Consider the following 19889-nt stretch of genomic DNA (forward strand, 5'->3'; position numbering starts at 1 on the left):
AGGGGAGGGAGGGGAGGGAGGGGAGGAGGGAGGGAGAGAAGGAGGGAGGGAGGGAGAAGGAGGGAGGGAGGGAGAGAAGGAGGGAGGGAAGGAGAAGGAGGGAGGGAGGGAGAAGGAGGGAGGGTGGGAGGGAGGGAGGGAGGGAGAGAGAGAAGGAGGGAGGTTTAGAGGGAGGTAGAGAAGGGGAGGGAGAGAGAGAAGGAGGGAGGGAGGGTGGGAGGGAGAGAAGGGGAGTGAGAGAGAGAGGTATGTGGGAGGCAAGGAGAGTGAAAAGAAGAAACAGAAAAAACATTTATGAATCCAACAATGGGATTGGATGCAGTGTACAGGGAAAGCAGGGAGTTCCCATTGGGCCAGAGGGCGGGTGGGCGGTCCTACCTCAACCATGTGCACGATGCCCAGGTGTGGCTCCTCTGGTGAGGTGTACTCACGCTCCATAAACACCAGTGTCATCTGACTCCCCTGCACACACACACACACCACCATCAGCTACACACACACACCACAGCACCACAATCAGCTACGCTCCATCAGATTAACATGTATCTGCATGTTCTGGCTATCGGTACGGGTGGCGTATCAAAACATTCTCCTTCATCTAGTTTTTACTGACATCAAAGTATATGGGTTCAGATTCAATGAGTGTGTTTACGTGCAGGCTCAATATTCCCTAAGTGATCATGAATGTGCGACCGTCTAAACAGTTGCTTTAGAATGTAAGTAAACAGCAGCAGCAAGTCATGTGTGCCTAAGTGATCATGAATGTGCGACCGTCTAAACAGTTGCTTTAGAATGTAAGTAAACAGCAGCAGCAAGTCATGTGTGTAACATCTGTGTGTGGTGTCTGTGTGTGTGTGTGTGTGTGTGAGTGTGTGTGTGTGTGTGTGTGTGTGTGAGAGTGTGTGTGTGTGTACCTTGAGTATGATGTCAGGACGTGAGGTCTCTGCAGGGAGAGACAGTGAGTCTCCTCTCATGGTCTGGGTGTTCAGACGGTACCTCAGGTAACCCCCGTAGGAAGACACCTGGAGCGAGAGAGGCCGAGAGGCCGAGGGAGAGATGAAGAGAGAGAACGAGTGAGAGAGATGTACAGAGAGAGAGAGAGAGAGAGAGAGAGAGAGAGAGAGAGAGAGAGAGAGAGAGAGAGAGAGAGAGCAGGAGCCGGACATGAGGGTTGTTGTACTGCAGACTGGACCCTGATTCCCTTCATCATCCCCTGTCTGCTAACCAGCTGAACACAAGCCCTGGCAGCCAGCTCTTATCTGATCCAGACTCACAACGCTGCCAGTCCCTCATTCCTGCCCAGCTACAGCCCTCTGCCTCCACGTACCTCACGCTGTAGGCTCCCCTCCCTACCCACCCTGCCTCTCCCCTACCTCCCCCTATGCAGGGACCATGCCCACCTTGTCTCCCAGGTAGGTGCGAGGAGCATGCCAGTGCATTTCCTGGTAGACGTCAGGTACGTCCTTGAGGTCCGCTTCCACCAGATCCTGATCAGGATACACCTTGACCGGGACTTCCTGTCTGTCCACTCCCAGGAGGACCCAGCCAGTCATGTCCATCACCTGGGAGGAGAGGAGTCGAGAGGAGAGGGGAGATGAGAGGAGAGGAGGAGAGGAGAGGATGAGAGGAGAGGGGGAGAGGAGAGGGGGAGAGGAGAGGGGGAGAGGAGAGGGGAGATGAGAGGAGAGGAGGAGAGGAGAGGGGGAGAGGAGAGGGGGAGAGGAGAGGGGAGATGAGAGGAGAGGGGGAGAGGAGAGGGGGAGAGGAGAGGGGGAGAGGAGAGGGGAGAAGAGAGGGGGAGAGGAGAGGGGGAGAGGAGAGGGGAGATGAGAGGGGGAGAGGAGAGGGGGAGAGGAGAGGGGAGATGAGAGGAGAGGGGGAGAGGAGAGGGGGAGAGGAGAGGGGGAGAGGAGAGGGGAGATGAGAGGAGAGGGGGAGAGGAGAGGGGGAGAGGAGAGGGGGAGAGGAGAGGGGAGATGAGAGGGGGAGAGGAGAGGGGGAGAGGAGAGCCAGAAGGTTCCAGTAGGATTGTGAACCTCTTGTGCACTCTACTTGCAGTTCTATACTGAACGTGTCTGTGTTGAACCAGCCAGCTATGACAGGTCACAGGGGTCAGGGGTCACAGGGGTCAGGGGTACCTCGGTGCGTCTCTTTTCAGAGCTGCGGCAGCGGTCGGTGGCTCCGAAACAGAAACAGCTGGTGCAGCCTTTAGGGTTGGTGGGGTCCAGGTGGAAGGTGCCCACCTTGCACTGGTCACACCTCTGGCCCTGGACGTTCTCCTGGGGGGGGAAATGTGGGTGAGTTAGTGTGTGTGTGTGTGTGGGGGGGGGGGGGTTAGTGTGTGTGTGTGTGGGGGGGGGGGGTTAGTGTGTGTGTGTGGGGGTTAGTTTGTGTGAGTGAGTGTGTGTGTGTGTGGGGGGGGGGGGGGTTAGTGTGAGTGTGTGTGTGTGTGTGTGCTGACCTTGCAGAGGCACTGTCCGCTGAAGGAGTCACACACATCCTCCTCAGTGCCTGCCTCGTTGCAGTCACATGGTCTGCAGTTGGGGTAACCGTAGAAACCAGGGGCACAGCGGTCACACTGTCGGCCAATGACGTTGTTCTTACATCTGCAAAACATCCAATTAAATATTAGTCAGTCAGTACCAGAGTATCAAATATCAAACAAAGAATGTTAACAAGCCCCGACAGCAAAAGGTTTTACGATCCTACAAAATCTATTTGATTGACTTTTTGATTAATTTCAATCATGAAACATGCTTATGCTTAGGAAAATAAACGTGTGTGTGCCCTGTGTGCAGGGGTAGAAATTCAGTTGCAGTCTTGTCAAGACAGAGTCCACAGATTTGCATTGGCATATGTGTGTGTGTCTGAGTGTGTGTCTGAGTGTTGTGTGTGTGTGAGTCTGAGTGTGTGTCTGAGTGTGTGTGTCTGAGTGTGTGTGAGTGTCTGCGTGTGTGTGAGTCTGAGTGTGTGTGTGAGTGTTGGATGTGGGAGAGGAATGTGACAGGCTGGTGCAGAGTATCAGGGCTGGGTCTGGGCAGGGGGACTCAGCTCTGACCCTGGCCTGGTGCTGAACGCTCCAAGCGTGTGGCTAGCCTGGACACAACCCCAGCACCCCCACCCCTGACGCTGCACTTCCAGCTGGGTGACCCTGGCCAGGCTGGAGGGAGGGCTCCGCCCCGGGTCCCCAGGCTGGAGGGAGGGCTCCGCCCCGGGTCCCCAGGCTGGAGGGAGGGCTCCGCCCCGGGTCCCCAGGCTGTGGGGGCCTACCTGCACTGTCCACTGGCCGTGTCGCAGCTGACGTCGGGGGAGGTGACCCCGGGCCGGGAGCAGTTGCACACCTCGCAGCCCACCAGCGGGTGGCAGCCGAACGTCTGCGGCTCACACTGGGTACACTCTGGTCTCACCGTCCTCGGGGGGACAGATGCAGTCACCTGTCACCGACTCACACAGCCTGCTGCCGCACGCACACGCTGTCACACACACACACGTAGGCACATACACACACACACACACAGGCACATACAAACACACACAAAAGCAGTTAGTTTCATGAACCAGGACACACTAAACCAAATTGTTATCTGATTGGCCCCCCGAGGTGTGCCTACGTCGGCAGTTGGGGAAGCCCCAGTATCCCGTGGCGCACTGGGAGCAGTCTCGGCCAATCACGTGGGGCCTGCAGCTGCACTGTCCTCCGAAGGCCTGGCAGGTGTCGCTGTCGGAGCCCACCTCGTGACAGCCACACGGGAGAGCGCCGTTGTTGAAGAAGGCGGAGAGAGACACGGCCGAGCTACGGCAGAACGGAGAGGCTGTGGCTGGACTGGGGGGAGGGAGGGAGGGAGGGAGGGAGGAGGGAGGAGGGGGGAGGGAGGGGGGAGGGAGGAGGGGGGAGGGAGGGGGGAGGGAGGGAGGGAGGAGGGGGGAGGGAGGGGGGAGGGAGGGAGGGAGGAGGGGGGAGGGAGGGGGGAGGGGGGAGGGGGGAGGGAGGGAGGGAGGGAGGGAGGGAGGGAGGGAGGGAGGGAGGGAGGGAGGGAGGGAGGGAGGGAGGGAGGGAGGGAGGGAGGGAGGGAGGGAGGGAGGGAGGGAGGGAGGGAGGGAGGGAGGGAGGAGGGGGGGGGATTCACAGTTGATAAGGTGAAAGGTAAAAGCAATATACTATGTTCCTCATGATGTCAGAGGGCCAGTCATTTTACAGTGGGGGTAAACTTACTTGATGTAGAAGCTGTTCTGGCCACAGTTGCTGATGAAGTCATAAGACTTGTCCAGAGGCTCCTCAGTCAGATAGCTGGAGCTGTAACTGCTCTCTGGAACCACCAACACATAGTCCTGGTAGACAACACACACACACACACACAGGGAAAGATGATAAAGGTTGTTAACTGTGTAGACTGTAAGACATGAAGAGAAAGGATAAGAGATTCTGAGAAATGATGATGGAGAACTAGAAGGAAGACAAGAAGAGGAGGAGGACAGGAGAAGGAGAAGAGGGGAGGAGGAGGAGGGGAGGTCAGTCTCACCAGCCAGAGGGTCTTGCCGTCAGGGATCTGCACGGTGATGAACAGCTCATGATCCGTCACATCCAGGATGATCTGGTTCTCCGAGATCAGGACGCCACGGCAACCGTAACCGTGGGGACAGAAGGAGGCGTTGACATGGCCTGAGAGGACAAAACAATTTCCATTTGAATGATGCTGACCTATCAGTCAGGATTCTCACAACGTGTACAAGTTGCTGAATACATTTCCAATTAGTGAGTTGATAAAGTTGTCTACTGTTCTACTGTTCCTGTAAAAGGTGAAGAGCCTGACCGTGCCAGATGCGTCCCCCGTTGATGAAGACCTGCAGGGGGTAGGTGGGGTGCAGGGGCTGGTGGTAGTGCAGGATGAACACATAGCGCCCCAGAGTGTTTACATGTGTGGAGTACACTGCCGCATTCTGGAGGGGAGAGGGAGGGAGAGAGAGAGAGAGAGAGAGGGAGAGAGACAGAGAGCAGAAACACAGAATTAGAAAAGAAAAAAGGAAGAAAGAAAGAAAAAACAGAAGGAATGAAGAGAGATAAATTAAGAAAGTACTTCCTGGTGAGTTCATTCATTTACTACCTACTTACTTACCAACCAATGCTTTCCCTGTCTACTGAATGACTGTCTAACTCACAAGTCCTTGAGGAGCCCAGTTGTACCATAGGGAGTCAGTCTGAGAGAAGGAGGAGAGGAGGAGGAGACGAGGAGAGAAGGACCAGGGTGGGAGGGGGGGTGTACCTGGGAGGAGTCCAGGTGGATGTGCTCGGCGTTGTCAGCGGCGTTGGGGGGGCGGTCCCCGCCCCAGTGGGGGGCGTCGGCCGGGCCCAGGGGCAGGTCGGCCAGGACGGGCTCCTGCACCGAGGAGGCCTGCCCCTCCTTCAGGACCAGAGAGTCTGAGGGGGTCTGGAACCTGGACAATACACAGGAGGAGCTGGAGGGGAGAGGAGGGCAGGGGAGAGGAGAGGGGGGGAGGGAGAGAGGGGCGGGCAGTGGAGGAGGGGGAAAGGAGAGGAGAGGGGGGGAGGGGAGAGGAGAGGAGAGGAGAGGAGGGGAGAGGAGGGGGGAGAGGAGAGGAGAGGAGAGGAGAGGAGAGGAGAGGAGGGGAGGGGAGAGGAGGGGAGGGGAGAGGAGAGGAGAGAGGGGAGAGAGGAGGGGGGAGAGGAGAGGGGGGAGAGGAGAGGGGGGGAGGGGAGGAGGGGGGGAGGGGAGGGAACAGAAGAGGAGAGGAAGGGAAGGGAGAATAAAGGAAAGGAAAAAAGAAGTGGGGATAAAGATAGAAATAGAGAGGAGAGGGAGGAGAGGAGTGAATGTTAGAGGATGGCCAGGGTGCTGGGAAGATGAGACGGGGGTTAGCTCCAGGGGTTAGCTCCAGTGATTACCTGTCTGCAGAGAAGAGCCCGTGGGTGCTCATACAGTGGACCTTAGGCTCCAGGTACTCCATACTAAACTGCTCATGTGGCACCAGGTACACTTTGTGCTGCGAGGAGACACACCAACAAGTATTTCAACAAGATATTTCACTTTCCTTGCACCTGTTATTGTGGTATGTGTAAAGAAACAGGGATACATGAGTCAACACTGTGACGTCCTTATTGGCCTGAAGGAGCCCTGCTGGTTTTGATCATGTGACCAGGAGGAAAGCCTCACCAGGAAGAAGCTGGCGCGGTCTGACATCAGCTGGACCTCAGCTTCCGTCGACAGAGAGAACACCGCCACACGACTCTGGTCGTCAACGGTTACCGCTCTGCACAGGAAACTACACACACACACACACACACACAGAGAAAAACAGAGAGGACATGCATTATGAAGACCTGTTGACAAATGAGCAACTATAGACAGAACACAGCAAACACACACACACACACACGCAGCCTTTACCTGTACTTGCAGTGCGTCAGAGTGAGCAGGTATGTGTGTGTGCGTCCCCCGGGCGTGTTGAGGGACACAGTGAGGGTCTGGGGGCTGAGGTCTTCGCTGGCATACTCCACCACCAGGACGTAGTCTCCCGGGCGGGGCAGGCGGCTGCGCAGATGCACGCTGATCTGGACCACCAGACGGGGGGGACGGGGGACAGGGGGGGCAGAGGAGTTAGACACGCTGTACAGGTCACAGTCACACTGCTTTGTGTCCATGCTGAGCCCCCTTCCCTTCATCCCCTCCTTCATCCCTTCTCCTTCCTGTCACCCCCCCTCCCCCCCTCACACACGCACACACACACACTCACATCGTGGCCGCTGCACACGGCCATGTCGGGATGGCGTGGCGTGATCTTCTCGCTCTGGCAGGGCCGGGGCAGGTGGTTGTCGAAGCGGCAGCTGGCGTCGCGGGCAGAGATGGAGGGCATGCCCTCCAGGGACAGGTACCTGTACAGCAGGCAGCTGTGGGGGGGGAGACACCAGTCAGCACACACTGACCTGAGGAGAGTGTAGGAGGAGGAGGAGAGGAGGAGAGGATGAGAGGGAGGAGGAAGAGGAGGAGGAGGAGAGGATGAGAGGGAGGAGGAGGAGGAAGAGGAGGAGGAGAGGATGAGAGGGAGGAGGAAGAGGAGGAGGAGAGGGAGTGGTTGGAAGTGGAGTAGAGGAAGGAGGAGGAAGAGGGAGTGGATGGAGATGGAGGAGAGGGAGGAGGAGAGGAAGGAGGAGGAGGAGAGGATGAGAGGGAGGAGGAGGAGGAGGAGGAGGAGAGGATGAGAGGGAGGAGGAAGAGGAGGAGGAGAGGGAGTGGTTGGAAGTGGAGTAGAGGAAGGAGGAGGAAGAGGGAGTGGATGGAGATGGAGGAGAGGGAGGAGGAGAGGAAGGAGGAGGAGGAAGAGGTGAAGCAGGGGGGGGAGGAGGAGGTGCTGACTTGGTGCTGGCGTCTGCTGCAGGGCTGTAGGAGCAGGCCTCCGTCACCCTCATCTGCAGGATAGGAGCCTCATAGTAGGCGCTAGGCAACAGCACCAGGTAGTCCTACAAGGAGGAATACAGGAGGAACTTGGGAATCAATTACTGTGTGTATGTGTAAGTGTGTATGCGGTGTGTATTAGTGCACGTGTGTGTGTGTGTGTGTGTGTGTGAGTGTGTGTGTTCTCACCAGCAGAATACCCTCAGCTTCTATAACAATGGTCCAGGTTCCAGGGTTGAGAACAAATGGTTCCACAAAGTTGTTCTGGGGAACGTTGACGAAGGTGGGTTCTGAGCTGGGTGCAAACACAATCTGCTTGGACTGTTCTGAACCTGCAGAACACGCAGGGACACACGCATTAGCTCAGATTTACTTAGACTACATATGGAAAAGATTATAAGATCATAATGTTTTTATAAAAAAATTCTGAGCACAAGTTCCACATGCACGCACACACTCACACTCACACGCACACACACACACACACGCTCACACACACACACACACAAGAAAACGTTAACATTTTCTCAGTGTGTTCTCAGGGATATCATGGATGAAAAGGATTGTGTAGCTGTAGCTATTTAAAAATTAAATAAAAAATCTGATGGACATTTGTGTGACCAATGACAAGTGAAGTTCAAGCCTGTCGTCGAGCAGATAAAGGATGTTGCTTCAAGCTACCAGCTGATTGGTGGAACGTACCTCCGCGGCTGTTCTGATAGGCTTTGATTTTACCATTGGAGACGGTTGGCTCAGTGTTACGGTATCTTAGGATGAGGCGAGTGAGGTAGACATCTGCCTCGCTCACCTGCACCACCATCTTTACTGTGTTCTGAGGAGGGGGGGGAGTAGGGAGAGTGGAAGCAGGGGAAGGGTGAGAGAGGAGGGTTGGGGAGGGTGGAGGGTGAAGAGGGCAGAGGGGGGGGGGGGGTGAGGAGGAGGGTTGGGGAGGGTGGAGGGTGAGGAGGGCAGAGGGGGTGGGGGGTGAGGAGGAGGGTTGGGGAGGGTGATGAGGTGGGGGGGGGGGGGGTGTAGCAGAGGAGATGGTCTTAGTAGGTGGGGGTGGGGGGATGAGGGGTGGGGGAGTGAGGGGGTCTATTTCCTGAGACGCAGCGACAGGAGAAGCAGCCGTAGCCAGCAGCAGACACACCCCCTACATGCCCTTAAACAGCCAATCAGAGCCTGCCGCCAGACAGCCACACAGACACAAGCCTTCTGGCCCATGTGGAGGTGAGTGAGGGAGCAAGCGGCGGAAAGAAGAGAAGAGGAGCAGGGAGGAGGAGGTTACCCTTACAATTACCACAGAGGAAGTCCTTGTGGTCCTCCAGGACAGAGAGACGCCCCCTCACATCCACCCCCTCACGGTTCACGAAGCGCAACACCACATGGAAGAGGTCGGGAGAGCTGACTGACACCAGCACCGCCACCTTGGACTGGGGCACAGGGACCCAGGGGAGGGGGGAGCCATAAGAAGGAGAGAGACAGAGAGAACCAGAGAGAGACAGAGAGAGACAGAGACAGAGAGAGAGACAGAGAAACAGAGAGAGAGAGACAGAGAGAAACAGAGAGAGAGGGACAGAGAGAGAGACAGACAGACAGAAGAGAGACAGAAAGAGAGACAGAAAAATGCAGAAGCCTCTCCTTAGTTCCACCACCAAAGCCAGCCAGCCAGCCAGCCTGCCAGCCAGCCTGCCAGCCAGCCAGCCAGCCAGCCAGCCAGCCTGCCAGCCTGCCAGCCTGCCAGCCAGCCAGCCAGCCAGCCTGCCTGCCAGCCAGCAACAGTACAGCAAGCACTCTGCTGCCTCAGCCAAGCCAGGTCCACACTAGACACAACACCACATCGCTTCATCACCCCACCAGGGCTCTGGGAAAGACTGCTCAGTCAACACACATCCATTACGTAGGATTCAATTAGTTAGCATCAAGCTAGAGAGTAGAAAGGTAATTATATGTCATTCTCACAAAACTACATCTTAAATGTAATACAATAGAAACTATGTAGGTCTAACGGACACATTTCACATCCTGGTTCAGAGGTCGTAGGTCGCGGGTGTCATACCTGGATGGGGGTCATCTGGGCGTAGCCGCGCCAGCTGAAGCCCTGGAACTCCTGGGGGTTGTAGCCGAAACGCACGGGCCGTCCGTCCAGCATGGTGCCGTCCTCCACCTCAAACTTCAGGTGGTGCAGGTCTGGGAAGTAGTGATCAGGGCGGGGCCTGGAGGCAAGACAACAGCAACTTGTTAAGACTGTTACAGACAACAACAACTTTATTGTTCAGACTGTTACAGACAACAACAACTTTATTGTTCAGACTGTTACAGACAACAACAACTTTATTGTTCAGACTGTTACAGACAGGGAAGTAGCTGACTAGGCAGACCTGGAAGGGAACAAAAACGTTATTGCTTTGGATTAGGATCACTAGGCAACAACATGGACGTGAGATGCTGTTGTGGTGTGTGTGTGAGGTTCTGGTGCGTGTGTGTGAGTGTGTGTGTGTGACTCACTGGGTACACTTGGGCCCGTCCACATTGGGTCTGCAGCGACACCTGCCATTCCTCTCACCACACGACTGGCCGGCAGACCCACCTATGTCACACTGACAACCTGGAAGCGCACACACACACACACACACACAGGCACACACACACCATGGTTATAGCTAACAAGAGATTACTGACACACACACACACACACAGTGTCGTCTTCCCTCCTCCACGTCCTCACCTTGACAACCGAAGTAGTTGTTGTTCTGCAGGTTGTAGTATCCATCTTTACACACAGAGCAGGTGCCACTACAGGCGTTGGGTTTACAGTGGCACTGGCCGTTACCCTGCCAAAACAGGAACACACTGTTAGACCACCGGCGTTATGGCCAGAGACAGAAAAGCCTGTCGCTAATCCATGATCTGAGAATATTGAACTAAGTCCTTGGTTGGAAGTGATTCCGATGTCCATTAGCTCCCTGAACAGAACCCCACTTCAGGATTCTAAACACCAACGTCACAATAGATATCAGCCCATCCTTCTCAACACTCCAGAACCTACTGAGAACTCCACCCAGAATTCAGAGCGATCTCAGAGCAGCCCCTCCCCTTCCCCCTGCAGTCTGGTGGACAGTGTGCTGGTGACTGACCTGAGCACACTCTGCCACTCCACTGATGGTTCCTGGCAGGTGACACTCACAGCCTGGGCACGAGGTGGACAGAGAGAGAGAGCGTTATCTGGCTGAACAAAACCTTGCATCGTCGTGTTTTCATCCATGAAGTCCATTTCAGTTCAAATGAGAAATGCCTTACTGGAGCAGCCATCTGGAGTATCCGGAGACAGGTTCCAGTAGAGAGGCTGACACCTGTCACAGGCCCCGCCCTCCACATAGGGACGACACTCACAGGAACCCTGGCGAGACATGAGTGACAGGCACCACAAACCAATCAGCAAGCTGGATGTGTAGAGCACCGTCAGAAAGTCATGATAACTTGTATTGTGTTCATAAACGGGACAGACGTAATGGTGCCAGGTGGTGGGAGTCTACAGTGTAATCTACCGAACTGTTAAGAGGGGGCTAACCCCACCCAGCAGGTGCAGCAGGTGAGCTACATCAAACAGCCTTAATGTACATCAAACAGCCTTAATGAGCTGTTTTGTGATCTCTGAATAGGACAAGATGAGAGGAAGGGTGCAGAGCAGTGGACCTTACGATGGTGGGCTGGATGTTGTTGTGGACGGAGCCTACAGGATGGCAGGTACCAGCTGTGAGGAGAGCAGAAACACCGTCAGACACACGGGGCGGATGGGAAAGAAACTACAAAAATGATGACCTGTAACCTGACACTGTGCATATTGTTTGCTTGTGCATTTTACAGATGAAAACATATTTCAACAACAAAATGACAAACACACACATTCCCTGTCCACAGCCATGTGTGTGTGAGTGTGTGTGTGTGAGTGTTACCTTGGCAGCGGGGGAAGCCGTAGGAGCCGGGGGTGCAGCTCTCGCACCTCTGTCCCACCACACCAGGCAGACAGGAACACTGACCGCTCACCTGGTCACAGCTGCTGTAGCGAGAACCCTCCGACGAACACTGGCAGGCTGGGGGAGGGGGGATGGGGGGAGGGAGAGAGGGGGAGGGGGGGAGGAGGGGAGGAGGGAGAGAAGGGGAGGGGAAGGAGGGAGGTAGAGAGGGGGAGGAGAGAGGAAGAGGGAGGGTAGAAATGAGAGGGTGGGAGGGTAGAAAGGAGAGGAGAGAAGGGAGAAGGAAAGGAAAGGAAGGTGGAGGAGGAGATGAGAGGAGAGGAAGAGTTTGGATTGAAAGGTACAGGGGTGGTAGAAATATTTTCTTCAATCACAGGCAACAAACAGGCAACAAACAACCAAGTTCATTATCTGAGCAACAACCAATCAATGTTCTTGACCAATCAGAGCTCTAGTCTGATCTGACACATACGTGTGCAGCTGGGGTAACCATAGAAACCGGGGGCACACTGGTCGCAGGCGACGCCGCTGTAGTTAGGTCGGCAGTGGCAGTGACCAGAAACACTGCAGCTGGAATCCAACGAGGTCCGAGGGTCACAGGTGCACTCTGGGTAACAGGAAGTAAACACCTCATCAGAAACACACTCCGCCCCTCAATTCCTAACTTGTCTACCCCCTCCAGTATAGTCAGTTCTAGAGTTGTCCAGATGGTTTACCCACCAGTCTAGTCCAGTAAATTCTAGTCCAATCAACATCCAGCAGCCTACCTTGGCAGTGAGGGTAGGAGTGGAAGCCAGACTTGCACTGCTCACAGCGAGGTCCGTGGAACTCAGGACGGCACAGACAGCGACCAGAGGAATCACAGCCCCCTGGGAGAGAGCCCACGCTGCTGCAGCCACACACTGGAACACACACACACACGTAGCATGCACACACACAAATACACATGCACACACACACACGCACACACAAATGGGAGGTTAGATAAGCACGTCTGCTTAGGAAAAGCAAGCAGCATTCCTGCACTCTTTCTCTTTCTCTCTCTCCTCTCTCTCTCTCTCTCTCTCTCCTTCTCTCCTCTCTCCTCTCTCTCTCTCTCTCTCTCTCTCTCTCTCCCTCTCTCTCTCTGTGTTCTTGGCTCTTTGTCAGGTTGGCAGTGCCCACAGAAGCAGGAGAGAGAACAGGGACAGAGTGTGTGTGTGTGCGTTGGCAGAGGCCACTCACATTGGCAGAGGGGGTAGTTGAAGTACCCAGGAGCACACTGGTCACATGCATAGCCCTGGAACCCACTGCGACACAGGCACTGCCCCGTGAACGTGTCACATGACCCGTCCAGGCATCCTGGGCCAGAGCACTGGCAGGCTGGGGAAGGACAGGCGCACACACACGCACACACGCGCACACGCGCACACACACACACGCACACACACACACACGCACAAACACTCACACAGTTATAATCTCTCAAAATCAACAGAGAAGACGGTGTACGGGAGAGTTGTGTGTGAGCCTGTGTTACTGTGTGTGTTACTGTGTGTGTGTGTGTGTGTGTGGGAGGGGGTGCAATCTAATCTGAAATCCAATTCATCTATTGGAGGAATGAGTTCAAGTGCATGTCTGACCAATCAGCTGTGAGCATAAACAGAAGCTCCTGTTGTTAGAGTAGAGAGCACAGTTGTGTTTGTGCTGACTCAGGGGGGTCTCCAGCCTGGAGGAGACGGCTGGTCAACATCAACACTAGACAAACACAAACAAGCTGAACAAATGTACTGTAGTATGTGGAGCTGGTGACACTGGGTCAGCAGTTTGTGTGTGCAGTTAACGTTTGTGTGTGTGTACGTGTGTGTGTGTTTGAGTGTGCGTGTTTGTGTCCCCCCGCGTGTGTGTTTGTCTGAGTGTGTGTGTTTGTCGTAAGTGTGTGTGTGTGAGAGAGACCTACCCTGACAGTTGGAGCCGTGGTGCCCAGGGGCACAGCTGAGACAGTGGTCCCCCGTGAAGCCAGGCTTGCAGATGCAGGTTCGGGTCCTGGGGTCCGGACGGCAGGAGTTATCCTCTGTCCCAGCCGCACTGCACTCACAGTCTGCACACACACACACACACACGCACACACACGCACACACACAGAGAGAGAGAAACATATTCAGTACCCAGACACACACTGAGCATTTTTAAATAGACTGACTGATTTGAAACTCAGCCGAAAGCAATTTAGAGAGAGACCCTGAGAGAGACTTACTGATGATCTCTCCTGCTGGTTTAGCTTCTCCATTGATGTTGTTGTTGGGGTAGGTGGGAACGGCTGCAGATGAGGCACAGATACAGTTTAACTGTGTGTGTTCAAACAGTAAAATACTTAGAGATAGTCTGGACTGTGTGTGTCTGTGTGTGTTTGTGTGTTTGTGGCTCACGGTAGCATTCAGGGAAGTTGATGTAGCCCTCAGCACAGGAGTCACAGTTCTCTCCAGTGTAGTTGGGTTTACAGTAGCACCTGCCTGTTAAGTCCTCACATGTTCCATCAGTAAACTCTGACTGGCACACACAAGCTGGAGGGAGGGAGAGAGGGAGGGTTTGAGGGAGGGAGGGAGGGCGAGAAAGGCAGTGAGACAGACAGTGAGAGACAGAAGGAAAGACAGAGAGGAAGTGTGGATAAGGAGTGGTGTTTACACAGTAACAAAGTGAAAGGAGACCTGGCCTCGACCGTATTACAATAGAATATTGAAATGGATTGACAGCTGTCACTTACGGGAGCAGGCCAATGGGGAGTCCAGGGGATGGTCAGGTGACCTGTAGTGGGTGGGGATACAGCGCTCGCAGTTGATCCCTGTGGTGTGATGCTGAGAGAAAAAGACAGACATTTACAGTAAGGACACGGCAAAGTAGAACACAGTAAAGCCGAGTAAAACTGAGTAGAGCACAGTAGAGCATAGTAGAGCACAGTAGACTAGAGTATTAGTGGAGAGTCGGTAGGTACCTGGCAGTTGAGACAGACTCCGCCTCCTCGGTACCCCCCCTGGGTGTTGAGGCTGGCCCTCCTGTGGTCCACCTCGGGGTCATAGTAACAGTCAAACGAATGTCTGTGACAGTTGCACTCTGGGAACAACACACACATACACACACACACAGTTAGACTACACTCAGGAGAAAAACACACATTGTACAGACAGTTTGACAACACATACGTTAGTGACACACAAACACTACAGATCTGGAGACGCACACACTGAAACTGTGTCTGCCCTCGCGCAGTCATGACAGGAGACACAAGCTGCACGCTGGCATAACAGACACTGTGTTGTTGCCTTGGAGACGACTGGTCAGCACAAATACAGGAAGTGAAGATGAGAATGTGAAGAAGGAGAGATGGCAAGAAGAGTAGAGTACAGGACACATACATTACATGTACACAATGTGCATCATTCATCACAGACACACAGCACAGTACAGTACAGACAGATACCTCCACCCCAAAACACACACACACACACACATACACATACTCCGCATGCTAAAGATAACAAGCAAGCCTCAACCTGGCGGCAGAAGAAAGAGAGGAGAAAGAGAGGAGAAAGAGAGGAAGAGATAGAAACCGAGGGCACAGCAGGAGAAAAGAAGAGAGAAACCTGAAGAGGAGAAGGCAGGATGATAAACCATCAGAGCGTTAAAGACAAAGGAAGAAAAAGAAATCATAAATATATATGTGAGATTACGAATAGGTTGTGTTGCCAAAGGCAAGCACACCTATTTAGTACAGAAGGATTCTTACAGACAGCAGAGGGGTAGACATCCCAGCCCATAACCAGACAGCTTAGCTCTGTTAAACTGCTACTCTCAGACCAGACACATTACAACGTTACACAGCATCACCTGGGATCTGAAGACGTCTGTTTACAAACAAGCCGAGGACTCTTTGAAGATCTATCAGAATGAGGTGTGCTTTCAAATCTCCTCTAAAACCCTTCCCCCCTTCAGCAGGTGCTCATGTCTGACTGGGGAAGATGACAGACGCAGTTCTGTGGTTCTAAACTCATTAAAAAGATGAAAGAACAATGCTCTCTCATCTACAGGAGAGCTATAATCAACAGAGCAGAGTGGTGCTAATTAATTACATATCTTTATCAAAGCTGTGCTTTTTTTTTTACCCTTTTAAGTATGCAGCGTCTTCAAAGCAAGTAGGTTCTGATTTCTCAAGAGAAGGCAAAAGTACACACATCCTTCACTCAAGTAGAAGTACAGATACTCATGTTTGAAAAGACTCTGGTAAAAGTTGAAGTGCTGACTACAATTTTTCTTGAAACTTTATTTTTTAATATTTTTTCTACCTTTTTAACTTTTTTCTGAACTTTTCTTTTTCAAAATATTTTTGCGAAATTTGTAAACTATTCTCCCAAAACTTTTTAAAATAAATATTTTCAACCTTTAAAAAAATTATAATCGAAACCTTCACACAACACACACAAATGTTTCTATTTTTTTCAAACCTTTTTTCTGAAATATTGTTATATTTTTTGAACCAGAGAACCAAACTACAAGTGTGAACACGGCCTTAAAGACCCAGTAAAGACCAAGTGTCTGGGCTGGGTTCTGCGTCTCAGAGAGCAGACACCACACAGACACGCTAAACTTTATCTCTCCAGAAGGAAAACGGAGTGTTCTTCCATCGCTTTGTTGCTGTGTCCTCAGAGTGAGATACAAGCATGTCTTCACGGATCTAGACCTCGGTATAACCAGTCCCCAGCCAGTGCCCAGATTAGATTCGCTGGGTAGAGGAGGGAGAAAGCGAGGCGGATATCCGACATCCTAAACACAGCTCCTGACCCACAGCCAAGCTTTGAAGACGAGGGTAGGCCAACACAGAACAGAGACAGGGCTATTTATACAGAGTCTGAGAACAGCAAGGTTCTCCATCACTATCAGCCCTTAAAGACTGAGAGGCGACACTAGCCAGAGACAGGCCAGGATCAAGTCAGATATTACTTTTACTTGAGGTGTGCTTGATTTATCTTCCCTCGTGACGGAACGTGTTGAGCAGTCCCTAAGGGGCGATTGAGAGACCATCAAGTAGGATAAATCAAGTCACCTCGAGCGCATGAAAAACGAATGAGTAATTTGGTCTGGACCTCGTCCAGGTCAGCTTTGAGGGCCTGCTGGGGGCTTGGAGTCCTTCACTACAATAACGTGATTAGCTGGTGAAGGACGCGTCGGCTCTAACCCGTGAAATTCTCAGATAGGAGTTTGTGTTTGTTTTGGCTCTGAATGGACTTTTTGCAGAGCTGGAAAAGTCAACGAGAGGTGATTTTCTTTCTCCCTCTGCCTCCCTCTCTCCCTTATCCAGCAGGATTTCATCCACATTGTTTTGACCTTCTTGCCATAGTCGATCTGTTATCGTCTTGTTATCTATCTAGACCGTACATTCTTGATCAGTTTAAGGGACAATCCACCACAAACAACACTATCTGGTTTAGAGTGTGCTAGTCTTCTAAGCAGGTGTTAGTGTAGGACACATGTCAAGTTCCTGTGATTTGTTTATACAAAGATATCGGGCCAGGTCAGATGTGTTGGTCAGGTGGCAGGTGGCTGAGCGGTGAGGGAGTCGGGCTAGTAATACGAAGGTTGCCAGTTCGATTCCCGGTCATGCCACCTGACGTTGTGTCCTTGGGCAAGGCACTTCACCCTACTTGCCTCGGGGGAATGTCCCTGTACTTACTGTAAGTCGCTCTGGATAAGAGCGTCTGCTAAATGACTAAATGTAAATGTGAATGGTGTGAGTAGTGTTTGTGTGGGTTTAACGGGGAGGGGGGAGGGGGGGTGAAGGTGACACTCACGTTCACAATCGTTGGCACTGTACGTTGTTGCCGGTTTCCATGGTACCTGGTGGAACCCTGGGCAACACTGATCACATGACAATCCACAAGTGTTGTGCTGGCAGTCACACTGCAGTCTGTGATAGAAAGATAAACAAACACACACATTAGCAGCTAGCTTAATGAACAACATTAACAATCTAACTCCAAAAAGAGTTTCCTGCAACAGTTTGACTTGATTTGTTCACTTAAAGAATAGGAGTTTGACATGGTTAGTCAGGGTTATAACCAAACACACACACACAGGTATGAAAATGGTCAAACATAACCAGGATTGTGGTTTCTGGGGCTTGGTTTAAAGACCACTTAGTGTTCAAACTCCTTTTTCTGTTAGAGTTCCATTGTTGAGTCAGAGAGGAAGTTGAGAACCAAACTCAGTAATAAACTTAAAGTGGAACCCTCTTCACACAAACACACACACACAATGCAAGAGTTAATCAGTCCTCCTCCACAAAGGCAGCCCCCTCCAGCCAACCGCCTAATCCGATTAGGGTGAGCAAGCTTGAGTTTGCAGAGGGAGGCCAAAACAGAGAGGGGAGACAGGCTTTATGAACCTGGAGCAGGAGGGAACCAGGACAATGACAATCTGCACACTGTTCTCACACAGCCAAGCACTGGGGTCAACTGGGGTCACTCGAGTGGTTCTGAGGACTTCTGTGAACACACGTTCTTTGAACGTGTGTCCTTCTGGGGATGTTAGCCTGCTTTCTGACGATTCAAGACTTCTTATTTGAATTCTGATTGGCCCAGGAGTCAGATGGAGAGACAGAGGGAGCGTTGTAAAGCTAGATCAAGTAGCAATGAAGCTGCAAGGTCACAATACCTTCCCCTAAGTTCCTCCAGCTCTCAGGCACTGTTCTCTGTAGCCAACATGATCAGACCAGTCTCAAAGTGACCTGTAACCTTCTAGAATGCCACGGTTACTAAGGAAACAGAACATTGTACCAGTTCTCTAGAAGCCCCTTGGTGCCATGTGCTTCTGGGTCCAGATAACCTGTTCCTTGTATAGAGGAACAGGTTACCTTATTAGAACCATCTGAGCGCTTTAGGAATCATCATTCACAAGAACGTTTCAACCCTACTGAGTGGTTCTGATTTCCTACACACACACACACACCCATGCACACGACACACACACACGGCTGAGCGAGAGACAGAATTACCTTGCAAGCCCCTACAGCTACAGCCTGCCTACAAACCAATGGATGCAGTCCTTGCCTGTGGTGAATTACTTATGGATCTGCTGTTACAACATGATATTTGAGAGCTGAGTGAGTGTGTTTGTGTGTGTGTGTGTGTGTGTGTGTGTGTAGGTGTGTGTGTGTGTGTGTGTGTAGGTGTGTGGTTGTGAAAGAGAGCGAGTCATTAGAAGACAGCTGCACACATGAACCAATCACCTGTGGATCTTCATGCTCCAACCGCAGATATAGAGTTACCAGACCTGACAGCATCTCTCAAACAGCTGCTCTATTAAACCGCAGCGCACACATTCTAGTCTTGGCTAGTCTTCCACTGGGCATCAAAGACAAGGTCCAGTATTGGCACGCCTGCGGATGTGAGAAGTGAAACAGGTTCTCCGAAAGATATGGGGCGTGTCGATCTAGTCATTCTGGATCTATGTCTAGATCGTCCCTGGTGTGGGTCAGGGTGGCCCAGATCCTCCCGCAGCTCCAGATCTCCAGAGACAAGGAGATGGTGAGGAACACCAGGGCTTCATATCTCCCTAATCCTATTAGAGAAGCCATGTTCCTGAGCTCTTCTAATAGGATTACATACAGATATCATACGTGTGTGTCTGCACCTCCGCAAACACACACACTAAACAGCATGACCCTGTTTTCAAAAGGCACTTGCTGAAACAGGTCATGTGCTTTAAAAGCACTTTGCGTGAGCGCACCAGACTGGAGCAAAATGGGAAGCTTGGGGAAGGGGGGGGGGGGCAGACTGCAGGCCACTGGGAGGGCAGATGTCAAATCAGGGTCAGGGTTTGATTCCCACTGGGGCCACCCATAGTGGAGATACGCACTGTCTGTGCTCTGAGGTGCTCTGGATAAATATGACTGTGAAACGGAAAAAGGGATATTAATCTGCTAAATGTTATACAGTCATGGATGCTTTACTGGAATGGTTATATCAGGCTCGAGATTTCTTTTTAAACTGCCTTGACGTATCTCTCATTTAACAAAGGCCATGAGTCTATTAGGTCAATAGCTTCCTAATGAGTCACAAATTAAATGTTTCATTCTGCCGCGATGCTGAGGTCCAGACCCTGGCTCGGCCCGAGCACAGCCCTGCTATCGCTCAGAGAAGAATGCCAGGATTGCAGCTGATTGCGAAGGCTTCTCTCTGGAGGGCTTTCTCTATTTATCTCTATATATCTCTATATATCTCCCAGCGGCTGTACCACCCACATTCCCTTGCCTGGGTATTAATAAAGTGTTATCTTACGCTACAGAAGTACAAGGAGAATCAAGCATTATTGTAGACATAAGACCTTGCACCAACACACACATCTACTTTGGCAGTCCTGTTGTTTGATAATGAGAATCACAGACAGTCCCGCGCGGGTCTGATCCCTGTACTGAGTTGAGTCAAGTGGAACCAAATGTGTCAGAAACGTCGAGAGACTCCACACCCACGGC

At 52.3% G+C, this 19889-nt stretch overlaps 1 protein-coding gene across 1 annotated transcript in view; it reads right to left on the bottom strand.

Moving 5' to 3' along the window:
- The window catches only part of LOC136945363 (laminin subunit alpha-5-like), a 57944-nt gene that overhangs the window by 16533 nt on the left and 21522 nt on the right, over positions 1-19889 (bottom strand). Inside the window, 35 exon segments of the mRNA XM_067239133.1 lie at positions 379-462; positions 915-1022; positions 1401-1562; positions 2139-2279; positions 2462-2606; positions 3271-3419; positions 3421-3473; positions 3612-3823; positions 4214-4329; positions 4521-4660; positions 4812-4938; positions 5262-5454; positions 5903-6000; positions 6171-6279; positions 6405-6568; positions 6751-6904; positions 7371-7474; positions 7599-7741; positions 8704-8842; positions 9469-9625; positions 9918-10017; positions 10138-10243; positions 10547-10599; positions 10710-10809; positions 11111-11163; positions 11366-11503; positions 11859-11993; positions 12154-12288; positions 12611-12748; positions 13326-13466; positions 13623-13685; positions 13795-13929; positions 14130-14220; positions 14358-14476; positions 17209-17324. Of these exon segments, the coding sequence (XP_067095234.1) occupies positions 379-462; positions 915-1022; positions 1401-1562; positions 2139-2279; positions 2462-2606; positions 3271-3419; positions 3421-3473; positions 3612-3823; positions 4214-4329; positions 4521-4660; positions 4812-4938; positions 5262-5454; positions 5903-6000; positions 6171-6279; positions 6405-6568; positions 6751-6904; positions 7371-7474; positions 7599-7741; positions 8704-8842; positions 9469-9625; positions 9918-10017; positions 10138-10243; positions 10547-10599; positions 10710-10809; positions 11111-11163; positions 11366-11503; positions 11859-11993; positions 12154-12288; positions 12611-12748; positions 13326-13466; positions 13623-13685; positions 13795-13929; positions 14130-14220; positions 14358-14476; positions 17209-17324 (4321 nt within the window).

This window comes from Osmerus mordax, chromosome 7, assembly GCF_038355195.1.
Source record: "Osmerus mordax isolate fOsmMor3 chromosome 7, fOsmMor3.pri, whole genome shotgun sequence".
NCBI lineage: Eukaryota > Metazoa > Chordata > Actinopteri > Osmeriformes > Osmeridae > Osmerus > Osmerus mordax.